At 40.2% G+C, this 21,984-nt stretch overlaps 1 protein-coding gene across 1 annotated transcript in view; it reads left to right on the top strand.

The window, feature by feature from the left end:
* Positions 1-21,984, top strand: part of LOC128692965 (cyclin-dependent kinase 9-like) — a 37,848-nt gene that overhangs the window by 7,352 nt on the left and 8,512 nt on the right. The window contains exons 2-4 of the mRNA XM_070092025.1: positions 390-1,826; positions 16,975-17,056; positions 19,178-19,268. Of these exons, the coding sequence (XP_069948126.1) occupies positions 1,723-1,826; positions 16,975-17,056; positions 19,178-19,268 (277 nt within the window). The 5' untranslated portion in view covers positions 390-1,722. The remainder of the gene's footprint in view (positions 1-389; positions 1,827-16,974; positions 17,057-19,177; positions 19,269-21,984) is intronic.

Here is a 21,984-nt window from a genome sequence, read left to right as displayed (position 1 = left end):
AGGAACGCCCCTTTGTAAAACCATGCTGAGATTCGTTGATTAATTTATGCTTTTCAAGGTGGCTACGAACTGCCTCGGCAATTATTGATTCCATAAATTTTCCCACTATAGAGGTTAGGCTTATTGGTCTATAGTTCGAAGCTAAGGACCTGTCACCTGTTTTGAAAATAGGTATCACATTTGCCATTTTCCACTTATCTGGCACCATGCCAGTTTGTAGTGATATGTTGAAAAGATTAGCTCCTCTTTACATTCCTTTAGAACCCTTGCATACAGTTCATCAGGGCCTGGGGATTTGTTAGGTTTTAATTTATCTATTTGCCTAAGGACCATGTCACTTGTGACCCTAATCGTGCACAGTTTATTATCGTCCTGTTCTCTTCTTCTAGTGTAAACTGGATCGCCGGTTCAACTGCGTCGAGCCTTGCCTGAAGATTCCGTACATCAAAACCTGGACAATATTCCTGATGCTACAGTACCTGGCAATATTCCTGTTACTACAGTACCTGATAATATTCCTGGTACTACAAACTACTACCAGCACTTGTCCTCACTCCCACATACACTACACATCTTTGTAGTCTTCCATGCTCTACGTATTGTAATATCATTAATATGTTCAGGGGAGAACGCTAAACCTACGGGGTCATGCAGCACCTTGGAGAGGGAGACAATCATATCTCAGTCAGGGGGAACGCAAGTCCCATTTCTTGGATCAAGAGCTCCTCACCAGCATCAAGGCACCCTCCCCCCACCTGCCTTGATGCTATAACTCATACATACAGTATACCGAGCATTTTGGGAAAATTAGGTCAATTTTGTCCTCAGGATGCGATCCACACCAGTCCACTAACACCCAGGTACCTATTTCACTGCTTGATGAACATGGACAGCAGGTTGTTTCCTTTACCGGGGATCGAACTCCGGACCTCAGTGTGTGAGCTGAATACGCTACCAACCGAGTAACGGGACACTGAGCATTGTCACATCACTATTCTTCAAAAAAACCATAATGGAAATGTATCTGACATTTTTGGGGGTTATCCTAGGTAATTTACACATATGTTACTATGCAATACAATTGTAATAATCCAAAAATTGTGTAAACTTGCGCCTAAATAAACTTATTGAGTCATTACCCTTATATGTGAGACAACAAGAACAGGCTTTTCTGGGGCCTATGAGTTGAAGCATGGCGTCCCGACTCTCCTACCCGCCAGCGGACAATGAATAATTAAGGACAAACGTTGCAGGAAAAGAAAGGAGGGGACATTCGTCACTGTTACTCAAGGCATGGGGGTTGGGCGAAACGTCCCCAGTTAGTACTCCAACAGCGGCACAGAAGCCGCAAACTTTGTTCAAAGTGTGAACCTCACGTCAGACTCCATCATCTTTGACGTTGTTTATAGCAGGCGGGAATACCAACCACAACGCTTCATTTACATTGAATATACGAAACTTAAAAATTGTTATTTATGTATTTATCCGTGCAGCTTCATAGAGTATTTAATGTTTATATAATACATATATACAGTTTTTCTTTTTACTTGCTCTTTATCGCCCAAATAGATTAAAAAAGTGAAAGACTCAAGTTGGTTCACCTGAGAGAAGTAAATAAACGAAAGGAAGTTTCTGTTGATTAATCAAAATTGTGAGAAGACAATCTTAGGTGAATTGTCTTAATGTAAACTGTACAAAGAAGGGAACAAGAAGGTCGTCAAGATGATGGGGTGTAGGGAAAAGATGTATGAAGACCTCAACTTTCCTTACTGTGACGAAGTCAGCAAATATGAAAAACTTGACAAGATTGGTCAAGGAACATTTGGGTAAAGTCTTGTGTGAATGTTACTTGTTGATGCAGCAAGTTAATACTTTATCTCTCTTATCATATCTCGCCCTTCAAGGGGGATGCTTTGATGCAGGTGAAGGGATTTTGATTTAAGGCGTTGGAGCTACGCTTCTCTTCCCGTTCCCTGGATCAAATTTGATTTTCATTCAATTTCCCAGGTGCTCTATAAGCCCCTGCAGCACTGTATGACCCTGGTGGGTTTAGTGCGTAGTTTTGATTATAATGTATAAATCCCTAATGGTTTAGTGTTCCTCTATGAATAAGTGAAAATAATTTATATTAATATTTGAAACTACAGAGTTGAGGCAACACACTTCAGATTATTACACTCATAGGGGAGCACTAAACTCATAGGGTCATATAGTGCTTTGGGAAAATGGGAGGCATTCAGGTTCAGTCCAAGGACAGGCCCAGTTCCTTGAATCAAAAGCCCCTCACTGGCATTAAGGACTCTTCTCTGAGAAGACTTATTTCATAGAATTTTAAGGTTATGACCTTGTCTGATGCAAAAAAAAAAAAAAAATCAATAGAATATTATGTAATTTCATGATATAACATTTCCTGTATAACCTATATCCTCTAAGCCCTAATTTAGTTATATAAGTACATAAGTACTCTATTATTATTATCGTCATTGTGAGGTGCTAAACCAGTGTAAGGATCATACAGCACCTAGGAAATGAGAGATAATCTGGTTCATTTCAAGGAAGAGAAACTCCAGTTCCCTGGATCAAGAGCCCCCTCACTATCAAGGCACCTCCTCTGAAGAATGTCCAAGTCCTGCCAGTTACATGGTAAAATTAGATACCTCAAAGTACCACTCACTGTTGCATAGTATAATAACATACATTACAGTACATTGGTACATTACAGTATGTTGGTACATTACAGTACCTTGGTACATTACAGTACCTTGGTACATTACAGTACCTTGGTACATTACAGTACCTTGGTACATTACAGTACCTTGGTACATTACAGTACCTTGGTACATTACAGTACCTTGGTACATTACAGTACCTTGGTACATTACAGTATCTTGGTACATTACAGTACATTGGTATATTACAGTATCTTGGTACATTACAGTACATTGGTATGTTACACTACATTGGTACATTACAGTATGTTGGTACATTACAGTACCTTGGTACATTACAGTACCTTGGTACATTACAGTACCTTGGTACATTACAGTACATTGGTACATTACAGTACATTGGTACATTACAGTACATTGGTACATTATAGTACATTGGTACATTAATTACCTTAAAATATTAGAAAAGAAAAAGTCATTCACTAAACTAAGTAAAATTTTATGAAGAAAAAATATTGTCTACTTAACTTTTAATTTTTATTATTATCACACTGGCCGATTCCCACCAAGGCAGGGTGGCCCGAAAAAGAAAAAGTTTCACCATCATTCACTCCATCACTGTCTTGCCAGAAGGGTGCTTTACACTACAGTTTTTAAACTGCAACATTAACACCCCTCCTTCAGAGTGCAGGCACTGTACTTCCCATCTCCAGGACTCAAGTCCGGCCTGCCGGTTTCCCTGAATCCCTTCATAAATGTTACTTTGCTCACACTCCAACAGCACGTCAAGTATTAAAAACCATTTGTCTCCATTCACTCCTATCAAACACGCTCACGCATGCCTGCTGGAAGTCCAAGCCCCTCGCACACAAAACCTCCTTTACCCCCTCCCTCCAACCCTTCCTAGGCCGACCCCTACCCCTCCTTCCTTCCACTACAGACTGATACACTCTTGAAGTCATTCTGTTTCGCTCCATTCTCTCTACATGTCCGAACCACCTCAACAACCCTTCCTCAGCCCTCTGGACAACAGTTTTGGTAATCCCGCACCTCCTCCTAACTTCCAAACTACGAATTCTCTGCATTATATTCACACCACACATTGCCCTCAGACATGACATCTCCACTGCCTCCAGCCTTCTCCTCGCTGCAACATTCATCACCCACGCTTCACACCCATATAAGAGCGTTGGTAAAACTATACTCTCATACATTCCCCTCTTTGCCTCCAAGGACAAAGTTCTTTGTCTCCACAGACTCCTAAGTGCACCACTCACTCTTTTTCCCTCATCAATTCTATGATTCACCTCATCTTTCATAGACCCATCCGCTGACACGTCCACTCCCAAATATCTGAATACGTTCACCTCCTCCATACTCTCTCCCTCCAATCTGATATTCAATCTTTCATCACCTAATCTTTTTGTTATCCTCATAACCTTACTCTTTCCTGTATTCACCTTTAATTTTCTTCTTTTGCACACCCTACCAAATTCATCCACCAATCTCTGCAGCTTCTCTTCAGAATCTCCCAAGAGCACAGTGTCATCAGCAAAGAGCAGCTGTGACAACTCCCACTTTGTGTGTGATTCTTTATCTTTTAACTCCACGCCTCTTGCCAAGACCCTCGCATTTACTTCTCTTACAACCCCATCTATAAATATATTAAACAACCACGGTTGTTTAATATATTTATAAATAAACACTTGATATATACAGTGGACCCCCGCATAGCGAACTTAATCCGTGCAAGAGGGCTGGTCGTTATGCGAAATGTTCGCTATGCGAATTAATTTTCCCCATAAGAAATAATGGAAATAAAATTAATCCGTGCAAGACACCCAAAAGTATGAAAAAAAAATTTTTTTACCACAAAAAAATGTTAATTTTAGTACACACAAACTGAAAAAGGCATGCACAATTACATGACACTTACTTTTATTGAAGATCTGGTGATGATTGATGGGATGGGAGGAGGGGAGAGAGAGTGTTAGTGTTTAGAAGGGGAATCCCCTTCCATTAACACTTGAGGAGGCAAGTCCTTTTCCGGGGTTACTTCCCTTCTTCTTTTAATGCCACTAGGACCAGCTTCAGAGTCACTGGACTTCTTTCTGTCCATAGAGCTCTGTACCTCCCGTTCCTTTACGATTTGTCTAAAATGGGCCATAACATTGTCATTGAAATAGTCACCAGCACGCCTTGCAACAGCTGTGTCAGGGTGATTTTCATCCATAAAGGTTTGCAGTTCAACCCACTGTGCACACATTTCCTTAATTTTTGAAGTAGGCACAATGGATTCCACAACTGGCATAGGCTTCTCAGGGTTAGCCCCAAACCCTTCAAAATCTTTCTTAATTTCCATACTAATTCTCACCCTTTTTACCACAGGGTTGGCACTAGAAGCTTTCTTGGGGCCCATGGTCACTTATTTTCAACAAACAGAACCGAAAACACTGTAATAATACGAAATATTCCGAGTGTATGCTTGAATGTTACCGCGGAGGCTAGCTGGTAAACAATGGGACGGGCGGCACATGTGAGGCTGGCTGAGGGCCCACATTGGACGCGTCTCGGACGAAGTTCGCTGAGCGGGTTTTTGTCTACTATGCGGGGCAAAATTTTAGCGATCAAAGCGTTCGCTATGCGGAATGTTCGCTATGCAAGGCGTTCGCTATGCGGGGGTCCACTGTACATATATATAGGCTCCAGGAGAGCTCCAACTAAGAACAACCAACAGCCCCTCCCAGCAGACAGTGCTGACAGCTACCGTGACTTCACCTCTACAGAGGACCTCAAATCTGCAATCAAATTAACATCCACCAGGATGCTGACACACATCCCCAAAGCAGCTCGCCCTCAAGCTGCTAGCAAATTCACTGACCTGAAGAAAGTCAACGATGCTCCTTTAAACAACAGATCCTGGCACAACCTGCTGCTTTTTGGCAATGCCTGTTTGGCTGTCCCACCAAGGAGGGACAAGTCACTAGCAACAATGTTATTAGGGCAATAAATGCATTCCCAAGGGATGACAACCTCATCCGTCTTCCCCCTAGGGCAACAAACACCCACTGGGCAAATGCCAACAACAGGACACCCGACGCCTCAAAAATCAGAGCCCAAATTAGCAAAAAAATAGAAGAGGGTAATACTATTGAAGCTCTGAGGCTTATAACCAGTGAGGATACCATCGCTCCCAAGGATGTCAGCATGGCGCAAGCTCTGAAGGACAAACATCCACCCAGGGCTCCCAGTACCAACATTGACCTCCCTGACAGGATGCTGATGTGTATAAAGTTGCTATGTCATTTCCACAGGGCTCAGCAGGAGGTTTCACCAGTTTAAGGCCTCAACACTTAAAGCAAATATTCAGTCCAGCACTTGGTGATGTTTCAGAGAGGCTGCTGTCTGAACTCACCAAATTTTCCAACTTGTGCCTGGCTGGCAGTGCCCCAGAGGCCATCAGACCCCTTTATTTGGTGCCCCATTGTGTGCCCTCCGGAAAAAGGATGGCGGAATCAGGCCCATTGCAGTGGGCAACACCCTTCGGCGCCTAGTCGCCAAGGCTGCAGTAAGAAGGGTGAGTCAAGAGGCTGCTGCAATGCTGAAACCAACTCAGCTCAGTTTTGGCATTCAACAGGGCTGTGAAGCAGCTGCCCACGCAGCATGAGTATATATCAACAACATGTCCGATGAAAAAGCCTTGGTCAAATTGGACTTTGCCAATGCTTTCAATTCAGTCAGAAGGGATGCTGCTCTCTAAGCAGTTTATAGAAACTTCCCTTCCCTTTATCCCTTCATAGAATCGTGTTATAGTGTGACTTCCAAACTATTGTTTGGAGACCATGAAATTGACTCATGTGAGGGCGTGCAACAGGGGGACCCTCTCGCCCCCTTTCTATTCTGTTTGGTCATCAAGGAAGCCACAGAAGCACTCTCCAGTGAGCTCAATATCTGGTTCCTGGATGATGGTACTCTAGCTGGCACAACAGAATCTCTCCTAGAGGACATCAGTAAAATTAAAGACATGAGAACGCCTGGGCCTATCTTTAAACCCCACCAAATGTGAAATAGTTTCTACCAATCGACAGATGATCCAGAATATTAGCGCCGTTTTACCAGGAGCACAAACCATTGATCCAGCCAATAGCACTCTCCTTGGTGCTCCTCTTGGGTCCAGTGCCATCGATCTGATCCTAGAAAAAAAAGTTTCAAACCTCCGGACGATGGAAAGCAGGATGAAAGACATTGACACACATGATGCCTTCTACCTACTCACCAGGTGCCTGTCAATCCCAGAACTTATCTACTTTCTGAGATGCTCCCCAGCTTTCAGCAGTCCAAAACTCAAGTAATATGACTCTCTCCATAAGACCATGCTAGAGAGTGTATTGAATCTTTCCCTTGAAGATGGACAGTGGTTGCAAGCCTCACTTCCAGTCAGGCTTGGGGGGCTGGGAGTATGCAGATCCTCCCAGATTGCTCTACCAGCTTTCTCATCCTCTTCCATAGCATCAAACGAGTTGATAAGACAAATTCTTCCTTATAACCTCAGTGACTGAGCAGGAATACAGGACCCTAGCTATGCCAGTGCCATCATTGAATGGGAGACTCTTGCTGCTCCAGCACCAAACCCTAGTGCAGCACTGGCTCACAGTCAAGCTGGGATGGCCCGATCGCTGAAAAGGTGCTTGCCAACATGCTCAGGGCTGCAACATCAGATAGGGAGATTGCCCGTCTCTAGGCTGTGAGTGCACCTCACTCCGGGGACTTCCTCCAAACAGCTCCTATATCGGCAATGGGAGCGAGACTCGACACTAAGACCCTCCGTATTGCAGTGGCTCTGTGCCTTGCTGCCACATTTCACACAGAATATATGTGTATTTGCGATGAAGCACAAGCAGACCAATACGGTCTACATGGTCTTAACTGTTCCAAAACCAAGGGCTGGCATGCAAGACACAATGAGGTCAACGACATCATAAAGAGAACCCTTGCTACAGCTGGATGCCAAGCTGAGAGGGAGCCCCGATCACTAGCAGCCAACAATACCCACAACCCAGCAAACTGCCCCGACGGGATCACCATCTATCCTTGGAAGAATGGCAAGCTCTTAGCGTGGGACTATACCTGTGTGTCCACACTGGCTGACACCTATATCCATCACAGTGTCGGGTGACAGGGAGGAGCTGCTGACCACAGGGAGGAGTACAAGATCAGCAAGTACAGGGACATAAGCCAACAGTATCAACTTGTCCCAGTGGGATCAGAGACCTTGGGATCATGGGGAAAAAATGCCACACACTTCCTTAAAGAATTGGGTTCCAGACTCATCGACACCACCAGGGACCCAAGGGCAGCCACTTTCATGTTCCAACGCCTCAGTGTGGCCATCCAGAGGGGAAATGCTTGCTGCATACTTGGCTCGCGTCCAGCTTCGGAAGAGCTGAAGGAAATTCATAATCTTTAATACATTGTACCATTGTATTCATGTTTGTGTTTTCTGTAAAGGTATTCTGTTTATTAATAAATGTTCACATAGAATATAAAATATAGGGGGTTGTAGAAGAAAATATTCAAACAGCTCCGAGGAGAACCTTGAGTTTTCCCTGAGGTACGTTTATTGTCTTCTCTGAGGATGAGGGTCCCCAGTCCAGTCATAGAGGTGGTACTTCCCTATATTTATATAAATATATAATATATATATAATATATATATATATATATATATATATATATATATATATATATATATATATACAGTGGACCCCCGCATAACGATGGCATCACATAGCGATTTTTCCGCATACCGATTACTTTTATCGCAAAATTTTTGCCGCGCATACCGATTAAAAACCCGCTTACCGATTTTCGTCCGAGACGCGTCCAATGTGCCCTCAGCCAGCCTCACATGTGCCAGCCGTCCCATTGTTTACCAGCCAGCCTCCGCGGTAACATCCAAGCATACACTCGGAATATTTCGTATTATTACAGTATTTTCGGTGCTGTTTCTGGAAAATAAGTGACCATGGGCCCCAAGAAAGCTTCTAGTGCCAACCCTACACCTCAAAGGGTAAGAATTACTATAGAAATGAAGAAAGAGATAATTGATAAGTATGAAAGTGGAGTGCGTATAGCCGACCTAGTCAAGCTGTACAAGAAACCCCAATCAACCATCGCTACTATTGTGGGCACCAGAAAGACAATCAAGGAAGCTGTTCTTGCCAAAGGTTCAACTGTGTTTTCGAAACAAAGATCGCAAGTGATGGAAGATGTTGAGAGACTCTTATTGGTGTGGATAAATGAAAAACAGATAGCAGGAGATAGCGTCTCTCAAGCGATCATATGTGAAAAGGCTAGGAAGTTGCATGAGGATTTAATTAAAAAAATGCCTGCAACTAGTGATGATGTGAGTGAATTTAAGGCCAGCAAAGGTTGGTTTGAGAGATTTAAGAAGCGTAGTGGCATCCATAGTGTGATAAGGCATGGTGAGGCTGCCAGTTCGGACCACAAAGCGGCTGAAAAATATGTGCAGGAATTCAAGGAGTACATAGAAACTGAAGGACTGAAACCTGAACAAGTGTTTAATTGTGATGAAACAGGCCTGTTCTGGAAGAAAATGCCAAGCAGGACCTACATTACTCAGGAGGAAAAGGCACTCCCAGGACATAAGCCTATGAAAGACAGGCTTACTTTGTTGATGTGTGCCAATGCTACTGGTGATTGCAAAGTGAAGCCTTTATTAGTGTATCACTCTGAAACTCCCAGAGCGTTCAGGCAAAAGAATGTCCTCAAGGATAATTTGTGTGTGCTGTGGAGGGCAAACAGTAAGGCATGGGTCACTAGGGAATTTTTCTATAACTGGTTACACCATGCATTTGCCCCCAATGTGAAAGATTACCTAACTGAAAAGAAATTAGAACTTAAGTGCCTCCTGGTGTTAGACAATGCCCCTGGTCATCCTACAGACGTGGCAGAGCGACTTTATGGGGACATGAGCTTCATTAAGGTGAAGTTTTTGCCTCCTAATACCACTCCTCTCCTGCAGCCCATGGACCAGCAGGTTATTTCCAACTTCAAGAAACTGTACACAAAAGCTCTGTTTGAAAGGTGCTTTGTAATGACCTCAGAAACTCAACTGACTCTAAGAGAGTTTTGGAGAGATCACTTTAATATCCTCAATTGTGTAAACCTTATAGGTAAGGCTTGGGAGGAAGTGACTAAGAGGACCTTGAACTCTGCTTGGAAGAAACTGTGGCCAGAATGTGTAGACAAAAGGGATTTTGAAGGGTTTGAGGCTAACCCTGAGAATCCTGTGCCAGTTGAGGAATCCATTGTGGCATTGGGAAAGTCCTTGGGGTTGGAGGTTAGTGGGGAGGATGTGGAAGAGTTGGTGGAGGAGGACAATGAAGAACTAACCACTGATGAGCTGATAGATCAACTTCAAGAGCAAGAGGCCAGACCTGGGGAAACTGGTTCAGAGGAGGGGACAGAGAAATTGAAGAAGTTGCCTACTACAAAGATAAAGGAAATCTGTGCTAAGTGGCTTGAAGTGCAAACCTTCATGGATGAAAATCACCCTCACACAGCTATTGCAAGCCGTGCTGGTGATTATTACACTGACAATGTTGTGAAACACTTTAGGCAAGTCATAAAGGAACGAGAGGTACAGGCCACTATGGACAGATATCTTGTGCGAAAGAAGTCCAGTGACTCTGAAGCTGGCCCTAGTGGCATTAAAAAAAGAAGGGAAGTAACCCCAGAAAAGGACTTACTACCTCAAGTCCTAATGGAAGGGGATTCCCCTTCTAAACAGTAAGAAGATAATGCTCTCCCCTCCTCCCATCCCATCAATCATCACCAGATCTTCAATAAAAGTAAGTGTCATTTAATTGTGCATGCCTTTTTCAGTTTGTGTGTATTAAAATTAACATTTCATGTGGTAAAAAAAATTTTTTTTCATACTTTTGGGCGTCTTGCACGGATTAATTTTATTTCCATTATTTCTTATGGGGAAAATTCATTCGCATAACGATTATTTCGCATAACGATGAGCCCTCTTGCACGGATTAAAATCGTTAACCGGGGGTCCACTGTATATATATATATATATATATATATATATATATATATATATATATATATATATATATATATATATATATATATATATATATATATATATATATTTTTTATTATTATCACACCGGCCGATTCCCACCAAGGCAGGGTGGCCCGAAAAAGAAAAACTTTCACCATCATTCACTCCATCACTGTCTTGCCAGAAGGGTGCTTTACACTACAGTTTTTAAACTGCAACATTAACACCCCTCCTTCAGAGTGCAGGCACTGTACTTCCCATCTCCAGGACTCAAGTCCGGCCTGCCGGTTTCCCTGAATCCCTTCATAAATGTTACTTTGCTCACACTCCAACAGCACGTCAAGTATTAAAAACCATTTGTCTCCATTCACTCCTATCAAACACGCTCACGCATGCCTGCTGGAAGTCCAAGCCCCTCGCACACAAAACCTCCTTTACCCCCTCCCTCCAACCCTTCCTAGGCCGACCCCTACCCCGCCTTCCTTCCACTACAGACTGATACACTCTTGAAGTCATTCTGTTTCGCTCCATTCTCTCTACATGTCCGAACCACCTCAACAACCCTTCCTCAGCCCTCTGGACAACAGTTTTGGTAATCCCGCACCTCCTCCTAACTTCCAAACTACGAATTCTCTGCATTATATTCACACCACACATTGCCCTCAGACATGACATCTCCACTGCCTCCAGCCTTCTCCTCGCTGCAACATTCATCACCCACGCTTCACACCCATATAAGAGCGTTGGTAAAACTATACTCTCATACATTCCCCTCTTTGCCTCCAAGGACAAAGTTCTTTGTCTCCACAGACTCCTAAGTGCACCACTCACTCTTTTTCCCTCATCAATTCTATGATTCACCTCATCTTTCATAGACCCATCCGCTGACACGTCCACTCCCAAATATCTGAATACGTTCACCTCCTCCATACTCTCTCCCTCCAATCTGATATTCAATCTTTCATCACCTAATCTTTTTGTTATCCTCATAACCTTACTCTTTCCTGTATTCACCTTTAATTTTCTTCTTTTGCACACCCTACCAAATTCATCCACCAATCTCTGCAACTTCTCTTCAGAATCTCCCAAGAGCACAGTGTCATCAGCAAAGAGCAGCTGTGACAACTCCCACTTTGTGTGTGATTCTTTATCTTTTAACTCCACGCCTCTTGCCAAGACCCTCGCATTTACTTCTCTTACAACCCCATCTATAAATATATTAAACAACCACGGTGACATCACACATCCTTGTCTAAGGCCTACTTTTACTGGGAAAAAATTTCCCTCTTTCCTACATACTCTAACTTGAGCCTCACTATCCTCGTAAAAACTCTTCACTGCTTTCAGTAACCTACCTCCTACACCATACACTTGCAACATCTGCCACATTGCCCCCCTATCCACCCTGTCATACGCCTTTTCCAAATCCATAAATGCCACAAAGACCTCTTTAGCCTTATCTAAATACTGTTCACTTATATGTTTCACTGTAAACACCTGGTCCACACACCCCCTACCTTTCCTAAAGCCTCCTTGTTCATCTGCTATCCTATTCTCCGTCTTACTCTTAATTCTTTCAATTATAACTCTACCATACACTTTACCAGGTACACTCAACAGACTTATCCCCCTATAATTTTTGCACTCTCTTTTATCCCCTTTGCCTTTATACAAAGGAACTATGCATGCTCTCTGCCAATCCCTAGGTACCTTACCCTCTTCCATACATTTATTAAATAATTGCACCAACCACTCCAAAACTATATCCCCACCTGCTTTTAACATTTCTATCTTTATCCCATCAATCCTGGCTGCCTTACCCCCTTTCATTTTACCTACTGCCTCACGAACTTCCCCCACACTCACAACTGGCTCTTCCTCACACCTACAAGATGTTATTCCTCCTTGCCCTATACACGAAATCACAGCTTCCCTATCTTCATCAACATTTAACAATTCCTCAAAATATTCCTTCCATCTTCCCAATACCTCTAACTCTCCATTTAATAACTCTCCTCTCCTATTTTTAACTGACAAATCCATTTGTTCTCTAGGCTTTCTTAACTTGTTAATCTCACTCCAAAACTTTTTCTTATTTTCAACAAAATTTGTTGATAACATCTCACCCACTCTCTCATTTGCTCTCTTTTTACATTGCTTCACCACTCTCTTAACTTCTCTCTTTTTCTCCATATACTCTTCCCTCCTTGCATCACTTCTACTTTGTAAAAACTTCTCATATGCTAACTTTTTCTCCCTTACTACTCTCTTTACATCATCATTCCACCAATCGCTCCTCTTCCCTCCTGCACCCACTTTCCTGTAACCACAAACTTCTGCTGAACACTCTAACACTACATTTTTAAACCTACCCCATACCTCTTCGACCCCATTGCCTATGCTCTCATTAGCCCATCTATCCTCCAATAGCTGTTTATATCTTACCCTAACTGCCTCCTCTTTTAGTTTATAAACCTTCACCTCTCTCTTCCCTGATGCTTCTATTCTCCTTGTATCCCATCTACCTTTTACTCTCAGTGTAGCTACAACTAGAAAGTGATCTGATATATCTGTGGCCCCTCTATAAACATGTACATCCTGAAGTCTACTCAACAGTCTTTTATCTACCAATACATAATCCAACAAACTACTGTCATTTCGCCCTACATCATATCGTGTATACTTATTTATCCTCTTTTTCTTAAAATATGTATTACCTATAACTAAACCCCTTTCTATACAAAGTTCAATCAAAGGGCTCCCATTATCATTTACACCTGGCACCCCAAACTTACCTACCACACCCTCTCTAAAAGTTTCTCCTACTTTAGCATTCAAGTCCCCTACCACAATTACTCTCTCACTTGGTTCAAAGGCTCCTATACATTCACTTAACATCTCCCAAAATCTCTCTCTCTCCTCTGCATTCCTCTCTTCTCCAGGTGCATACACGCTTATTATGACCCACTTCTCGCATCCAACCTTTACTTTAATCCACATAATTCTTGAATTTACACATTCATATTCTCTTTTCTCCTTCCATAACTGATCATTTAACATTACTGCTACCCCTTCCTTTGCTCTAACTCTCTCAGATACTCCAGATTTAATCCCATTTATTTCCCCCCACTGAAACTCTCCTACCCCCTTCAGCTTTGTTTCGCTTAGGGCCAGGACATCCAACTTCTTTTCATTCATAACATCAGCAATCATCTGTTTCTTGTCATCCGCACTACATCCACGCACATTTAAGCAACCCAGTTTTATAAAGTTTTTCTTCTTCTCTTTTTTAGTAATTGTATACAGGAGAAGGGGTTACTAGCCCATTGCTCCCGGCATTTTAGTCGCCTCATACGACACGCATGGCTTACGGAGGAAAGATTCTTTTCCACTTCCCCATGGACAATAGAAGAAATAAAAAAGAACAAGAGCTATTTAGAAAAAGGAGAAAAACCTAGATGTATGTATATATATATATGCATGTGCATGTCTGTGAAGTGTGACCAAAGTGTAAGTAGGAGTAGCAAGATATCCCTGTTATCTTAGCGTGTTTATGAGACAGAAAAAGAAACCAGCAATCCTACCATCATGCAAAACAGTTACAGGTTTTTGTTTCACAGTCATCTGGCAGGACGGTAGTACTTCCCTGGGTGGTTGCATATTAATTACTCATTTTAATATCACCCCTGATATGAATAGCCAGAACCTTACCTGGAGTATACCTGGAGAGGGTTTCAGGGGTCATCGCCCCCATGGTCCGATCTGTGACCAGGTCTCATGGTGGATCAGGGCCTGATCAACCAGGCTGTTGCTGTTGGCTGCACATAAACCGATGTACAAATGACAGCCTGGCTGATCAGGTACTAACTTTAGGTGCCTGTCCAAAACCTTCTTGAAGACAGCCAGGGGTCTATTGGTAACCCCCCTTAAGTATGCTGGGAAGCAGTTAAACAGTCTTGGGGCCCCTCACACTTATTGTGTTATTTCTTATCGTGCTAGTGGCATCCCTGCTTTTCACTGGAGGGATGTTGCATCATCTGCCGAGTCTTTTGCTTTCATAGGGAGTGATTTTCATGTGCAAATCTTTATTATGATAAAGAGATGAATGCAGCCTCTCCTCACTTAGCGACATACTCGTTTACCGATGCCTCAGACTTACGACGGGCTCTCTGACCAGTATTCATACTTAAATAATGTATATTAGAGCTGATTTCCTCTATTCTGTTTATTTCAATGTACAGTATACTACTGTGTAAACATTTCAAAATATACAAGAAATGTTATAAATGGTGCAAAGGTGACATTAAAATAATATCAAAGATGGTTGACACAAATTTACTACCATTATAGTATGCTCCTCACTTAGTGACGAATTCATTTAACGATGTGGTCTTAGCAATGGAACTCCGTCATTAAGTGAGGAGATGCTGTGTCATTCCAGAGGTTTGGCCGTGTAAATATGTCATTAAATGAGAATTGTCAGCAAGGCCTGGTCACAGACTGGGCCGAGGGGTGTTGATCCCCCAAAACCCTCTCCAGGTATGCTATGTGATGGAGCTGGTGATTGTCAGAACCTCAGTTTACAACCCTGCAGCCTGGCTACCATTGCCTCCCTCAGATTTTACTGCTGCTTTTGTAACAAATTCTAGCTATTATTCATAAAATAATTCTTTTTTCAACACACTGGCCATATTCCACTGAGGCAGGGTGACCTTAATAGAAAAAATCTTTTTTAACCCGTAAACGGTCCAAACGTATATATACGTTTTTTCAACATTTGAAAGTATGTAAAAAAAGTAGATCTTCTTTTTGTTTTTCTACATTTGAAAATGTGTAAAAAAAACTTTGATCTACTTTTTTTTCGTTATATTTGAAAATATGTAAAAAAAACTTAGATCTACTTTTGTAGCACTACACATGTGAACGTAGATCTGCATGGACCGTTTACGGGTTAAATTTAAGTAATACTAGCCCCTTGTTCCCAGCATTTTAGTCTCCTCTTACAACACTCATGGCTTACAGAGGAAGCATTATTCTCCACTTCCCCATGGAGTAAAATAAAATTATCTGTAATAATGTGAGCTTTACATTTGTGAGTTTTGTAAAACATTTTCCTTCAAACGTCTGTATTCATCTGTATAGGTTTTTTCATGTAAACCTGAGTAGTATTGTACTGAACCCATTCATATCCTACAATATAATTTATATACACCCTCTATCAGAATTTCTGTATATTGTACACTGAGAGTGTGTACACTAAAAGGTGCATATACGTATATACTGAGAGTTTGCTTTATTTGATATTTCAAGGATTAGCTTACACCTTACTTGATGCAGGATGAGACTTTAATAGCATGGGTAGTCAATAAAGCTTAGATCTAATTAAAATAATTGCAGGCGGGCCTAGCTTTGCTTTACAGTGTTTCATTAATGCAGTGGTTTTCAATTATACCCATTCTTCACTTATTCAGACTTCCTACAATAAATGTATTCACCACTCACTATACACTATAGACAAAAATATTTTAAGGTAAGAAATGTGTGTACTGTATGCACATTTTTTTAGGCCTATCTCTATACAGTGGACCCCCGCTTTACGATCAGCTCCCAATGCAACCAATTATGTAAGTGTATTTATGTAAGTGCATTTGTACGTGTATGTTTGGGGGTCTGAAATGGACTAATCTAATTCACAATATTCCTTATGGGAACAAATTCGTTCAGTAATGGCACCTGAACATACTTCTTGAATGAAATAACATCGTAAACCGGGGATCCACTGTACAGTGGACCCCCCGCATAACGATATTATTTCAATCCAGAAGTCTGTTTGGGTGCCGTTATAGACCGAATTTGTTCCCATAAGAAATATTGTGAATTAGATTAGTCCATTTCAGACCCCTAAAAATACACCTACAAAAGCACTTACAAAAATAAACTTACATAATTGGTCGAGTTGGGAGCTGCTCGTTATCCGGGGGTCCACTGTATATGATAGCATACACATGTTCTCAGGCTTTTATATGCAGTTGAAAGTGAAATGAGACAGTTTCACTTTACAGTGATTTTTACATTGGAGCAGCAGCCTGGAACCTAGCCTGCTGTATAACTGGGTAGTTGTGGTAGCTGAGGTGGTTAGCAGGAGTGTTGGAATAATTGTATTTTTGATGTTTCAAAAAATAATTATAGACACTTATTCTTTTTTCAGTGAAGTGTTTAAGGCTCGTCATAAGAAAACAAAGAAGGTCGTGGCGCTGAAGAAAGTCTTGATGGAAAATGAAAAAGAAGGTGTAAGTATACAATATATTGAAAAGATATTTATAGAAATATTTGTGAAAACACAACTACATATGTAATTACATACTAATTTATAATTACTGACAGTGTTTGTAATTTTCAGGAATAGATTTTATTATTATTGTGTCCTGTATTCTTTTGTAAGATTATGCTGTAAGCTATTAATAAAATTCTCATGAATTTTGGCACATGCTAGTATCTTTTGAGTACATTCCAACTTTCTACCTCTATTTGCAAAGAAATACAGTGGATCATCACTTGTCTGATTCCTTTGGGGAAGAGGGTTCACTGGAGTTTCAACAACACTAGCCTCATTGTTTTACGTACATTTCTTTTTCACATTATTTCTTAGGTGCTGGATCAAATAATGTTTAAAGCTGAATAACAGAAAACCAGATAAAAGTAGATGATCTACCATATTTTCTGGCTCCACATCTACATTACTGGGAAATATTTCTTACTTCTGGGACTAAAACATTTTCCTTGTCTCTTATCACACATTTTTTTTAATTTATTGTAGTTATTGTATCTTCTTTCCTTCTCTTATCTTATAATTAGGGCATTTCCAGTACCTTTACTCTTTCTTCATAATTCTTATTTCTTCTGCAAGGGACACATAAGAATGTTTTACATACAGTAGATCCCCAGTTTTTGTAATTAGTCTGTTCCAAAAGGTTGGCCTAAATCAGAAATGGCCGAAAAGCGAAGTACAGTGGACCCCCGATTAACGATATTTTTTCATTCCAGAAGTATGTTCAGGTGCCAGTACTGACCGAATTTGTTCCCATAAGGAATATTGTGAAGTAGATTAGTCCATTTCAGACCCCCAAACATACACGTACAAACGCACTTATATAAATACACTTACATAATTGGTCACATTAGGAGGTAATCGTTAAGCGGGGGTCCACTGTACTGTACATAATATTTTCTATAAAAAATATAAATCCAATTAATCCATTTCGGACACCCAAAAATATTAACAAAAAATACATTTTATAGAGAACAACTACAGTTTTACATACAGAAAACAATGAAAAATAAATATAAATGACTAATTTTAATGATAAATGAACATTACATACTTTTATTGAAGACTGTTGTTGGCAAGTAGTATTTATTTGTAGTCCCAGAGGGACTACATCTCAGGCGTATACCTACCGGCTACACACACTGCTGCCTACAGCCATATTATTACCATCGACGTACCATGTTCACTGAGTTTAATCGTTTAGATGCCATCATAAACAAAGGGAGAAATAATGAATAATTCATGCTGAGAATTGTAAACAAAAGCCTTATGTACTATTAAGGGTGGTTACTAGGCCAACGCAGATTCATGCACGTTTTCCCTGAAGCTGGACCAGAGAAAACGTATTGTTTACCCTCCAGCCGACCCCATAGCATATAAACATTGCATGTTTATATGCTATATAATGTGTTTCTTATAGTATAATTTTGAAGAAAATATCATAGATGGATTAATTAAAATATCTATATTAACCTAAAATAAGATATTTAATGTGCCCAAGAGTGATTATTATTAAACATACATTGCATATAAACATTGCATGTTTATGTGCTATGTAATGTGTTTCTTACATAATTTTGAAGAAAATGTCATAGATGGATTAATGACAATGTCTATAGTCACGTAAAATAAGACATTTAATGTGCCCAAGAGTGAGTCATGAGCGTATGAGCGGCCCAAGTGGATGCGTCTGGTACCGTCGATTTCCAAGCCAATGTACGAAACTCAGGGGGAAATTTCGCCGAAAAAAGTGCTCGAAATCCGAATTGTACAATTTCTGCACCAGCCGAAAACTGGGGGTCCACTGTGTATTTATTCAAATTGTGGAAGACAAGTGTGTATTTTAAGATAGGCTATAAATTCATATTTTCTTTATTGTAATTAGAAAATAATTTAAATTTTTTGCACTTCAGGATTTTGAAAATATTTGTACTTTCCTTATTGTTAACAGTATATTGCATTCATAAAAAAAAGGGCATTCAAATATGTATTTGTTATTTCACTTGCTGTGATGAATGGGCAAATTAAACTTATTTAATGTAAGCAGTAATAGTGTGTACCATGTAGGAAACTTTTATTTCAGTTCCCTATCACTGCCCTCCGAGAAATCAAGATTCTACAGCAACTGAAGCACGATAATGTTGTCAAGTTGAACGAGATATGTCGTACAAAGCGTAAGTGTCTTTTTGCTTTTCAGTTATTTTTTCTTTGAGCTAAATAATCAATGTATTGTACTGTAATTATTAATTTTTATGGCATTCAGTTTAGAAGCATAGTGCATTGGAATAATTTGTGTGGAAAAGCTTCAGATGTAAAAGACGTACATAAAGAGGTAGTAGGGTGGTATACTACTGTCCTGTCATACAAGTGTGACATGAAAGCATGTTAAATATTATGCACTTTGCCAGGATTGCTGCTCTTTCCCTTCTGTCTCACGTAAATCTTACAAACTTCTATAGTAATTATATTCAGTACTGTACCTTCTTGTGTGGTTTCTCAAAAGTTCTTTTTCCTGTGATATTTTGTATCCAATTTATGTCTAAGACCTGGCCATCAGGGTTGATGATCTCCAGAACTGTTAACAAATAATTACTATACTATTGTATACTGTACTGTATTACATTTTGACTTTTCAAAAAACAAATCTTGATTTTTTATTTAATGTTTACAGTATTTAATTATTGTAATTATTTAAGTACAGTAGGACCCCTGTATCTGCAGATTCAGTCTCTGCGGTTTCAGTTATCTGCGGTTTATCATGGCCCAGAAAATAACCTTTAAAAGTAGTGACAGAACAGTTCTTCTAACCCTCAGAGAAGTCATGAAGTGCTTCCCATCAGTGAAAAAATGCTAATTCTTGACTTTTTATGCATAATTTATCGATTAAACTTTATCAAAGGTCTGTATGTAAACAAAAAACGACTTATACACAGGGTTCGCTACTATCCATGGTTTCGGATATCCACAGTAGGTCTTCAAACGTATCCCTCATGGATATGTGGGGACTACTGTAATGGGCACATGTGTTTGTGTTTTTCTGTGGTACTGTATTTGTTTAATTTAACAAAAATTGTACAGCAAAGAATACATTTTATTTCTTCTTATTATACAGTCTCTGCAAAAAAAATCTTTACCATGAAATGTGAGTAAAGAGTTTGCTACTGATTGAGTAACAATGTTTTCACATTTTGAGCCATGTAAAGAAAATGAATTAGGAATAGTCATACGTCTGGTATCACCCTAACTCTGATAAACATATCACAGTACAGTACTCACTCTCTCAGTAACCCACAGACCATGATAAAGGAAGGTGTTATCATACTCTCAGTTCACCACCTTTAGCAATGGAATTTGCAGTAATATTGAATATGGGCCACCAACTAACCTGGTACTTAATTTTTTTTTTTTTTTTTTAACAAGTCGGCCGTCTCTCACCGAGGCATGGTGACCCAAAAAGAAAGAAAATCCCCAAAAAAGAAAATACTTTCATCATCATTCAACACTTTCACCTCACTCACACATAATCACTGTTTTTGCAGAGGTGCTCAGAATACAACAGCTTAAAAGCATATACGTACGTATAAAGATATACAACATATCCCTCCAAACTGCCAGTATCCCAAACACCTCCTTTAAAGTGCAGGGATTGCACTTCCCATTTCCAGGACTCAAGTTCGGCTATACAAAAATAACCGGTTTCCCTGAATCCCTTCACTAAATATTACCCTGCTCATACTCCAACAGCTCATCAGGTCCCAAATACCATTCATCTCCATTCACTCCTAACACGCTCACGCATGCTTGCTGGAAGTCCAAGCCCCTTGCCCACAAAATCTCCTTTACCCCCTCCCTCCAACCTTTACAAGGACGACCTCTACCCCGCCTTCCTTCCCCTACTTAATATGGACAGGTTTTTCAGACAGGCACTTTCCTTGTACCCATCTAAGAAGCAAGTTTCCAGGATGGTGCTGCCAAGAGCACCAGCCTGGTTAAACAGTCAGTCATCAGAAAAGGCTGGCCTCAGGCTGGGCTGCGAGTATAAGAAAACTCAAAATCAATCAAGGGTATAGATGATGCCATAGTCACGTCTAATTTGACTCTTGCTAATAGAAACAACACCTCGGAGGATTTACATGGTTTTCATAAGGAATCTGAGACTCTTGCAGAACCTTTTGAGTATTGGTTAAAATTTAAGTTTTATCAAGGTCCTATTCTGAGACTGCAAATTCATTAAATTTGTTTGCAGGAAATTATTAATTTTCACTCCTACAAAATATGGAATTAATCTTGTTCTTGTTTCTCGCTTGGAATTACCCAACCCTGATGAGGCAGTCATGTACTTATATTGTCTTCCCAGGATATATTAAACATCTTACAGTATAAGACTCTGAGGAACACCCTCAGAGTTTGGCTTGTATATTGAGAAATGTGAATCTGTGAAAAGAACGAAGAATGCCCTCAGCAAGCATATGCAGGTGAAAACAATTGCTTAATGATACTTGCTTAGGTACAGAAAGAACAGAGACTTCACTTGACAACACTAAACAGCATGAAATAAGCAATTTACAGTACTTCCAAGAACAAATGTAAAATTATTTACTAAAAATCTGATTTGCCCTGGGGAGGATTTTTTCTGAAGAAGTGTGATTTGATGATCACATTACTAATGTAATGCAAACCCCTAATATGCAAAATATAAAAATGTAGTAAAACTGACTTGATGCTTATGAGTTTAGCACTTAGTTGTGATTATTATAATAATAATAATAATATAATAGTAAAATAATAATAATAATAATACAACTAATTACTGTATATTGACATATCAACTGCTAAAGCAATGAATGGAAGTTAGTGAGTGAATTGGTTTAGATTTTTTTTAAATATTAT

Source organism: Cherax quadricarinatus, chromosome 38 (assembly GCF_038502225.1).
Source record: "Cherax quadricarinatus isolate ZL_2023a chromosome 38, ASM3850222v1, whole genome shotgun sequence".
Classification (NCBI taxonomy): Eukaryota; Metazoa; Arthropoda; class Malacostraca; order Decapoda; family Parastacidae; genus Cherax; species Cherax quadricarinatus.
This window is presented reverse-complemented; position numbering and strand designations above follow the sequence as displayed.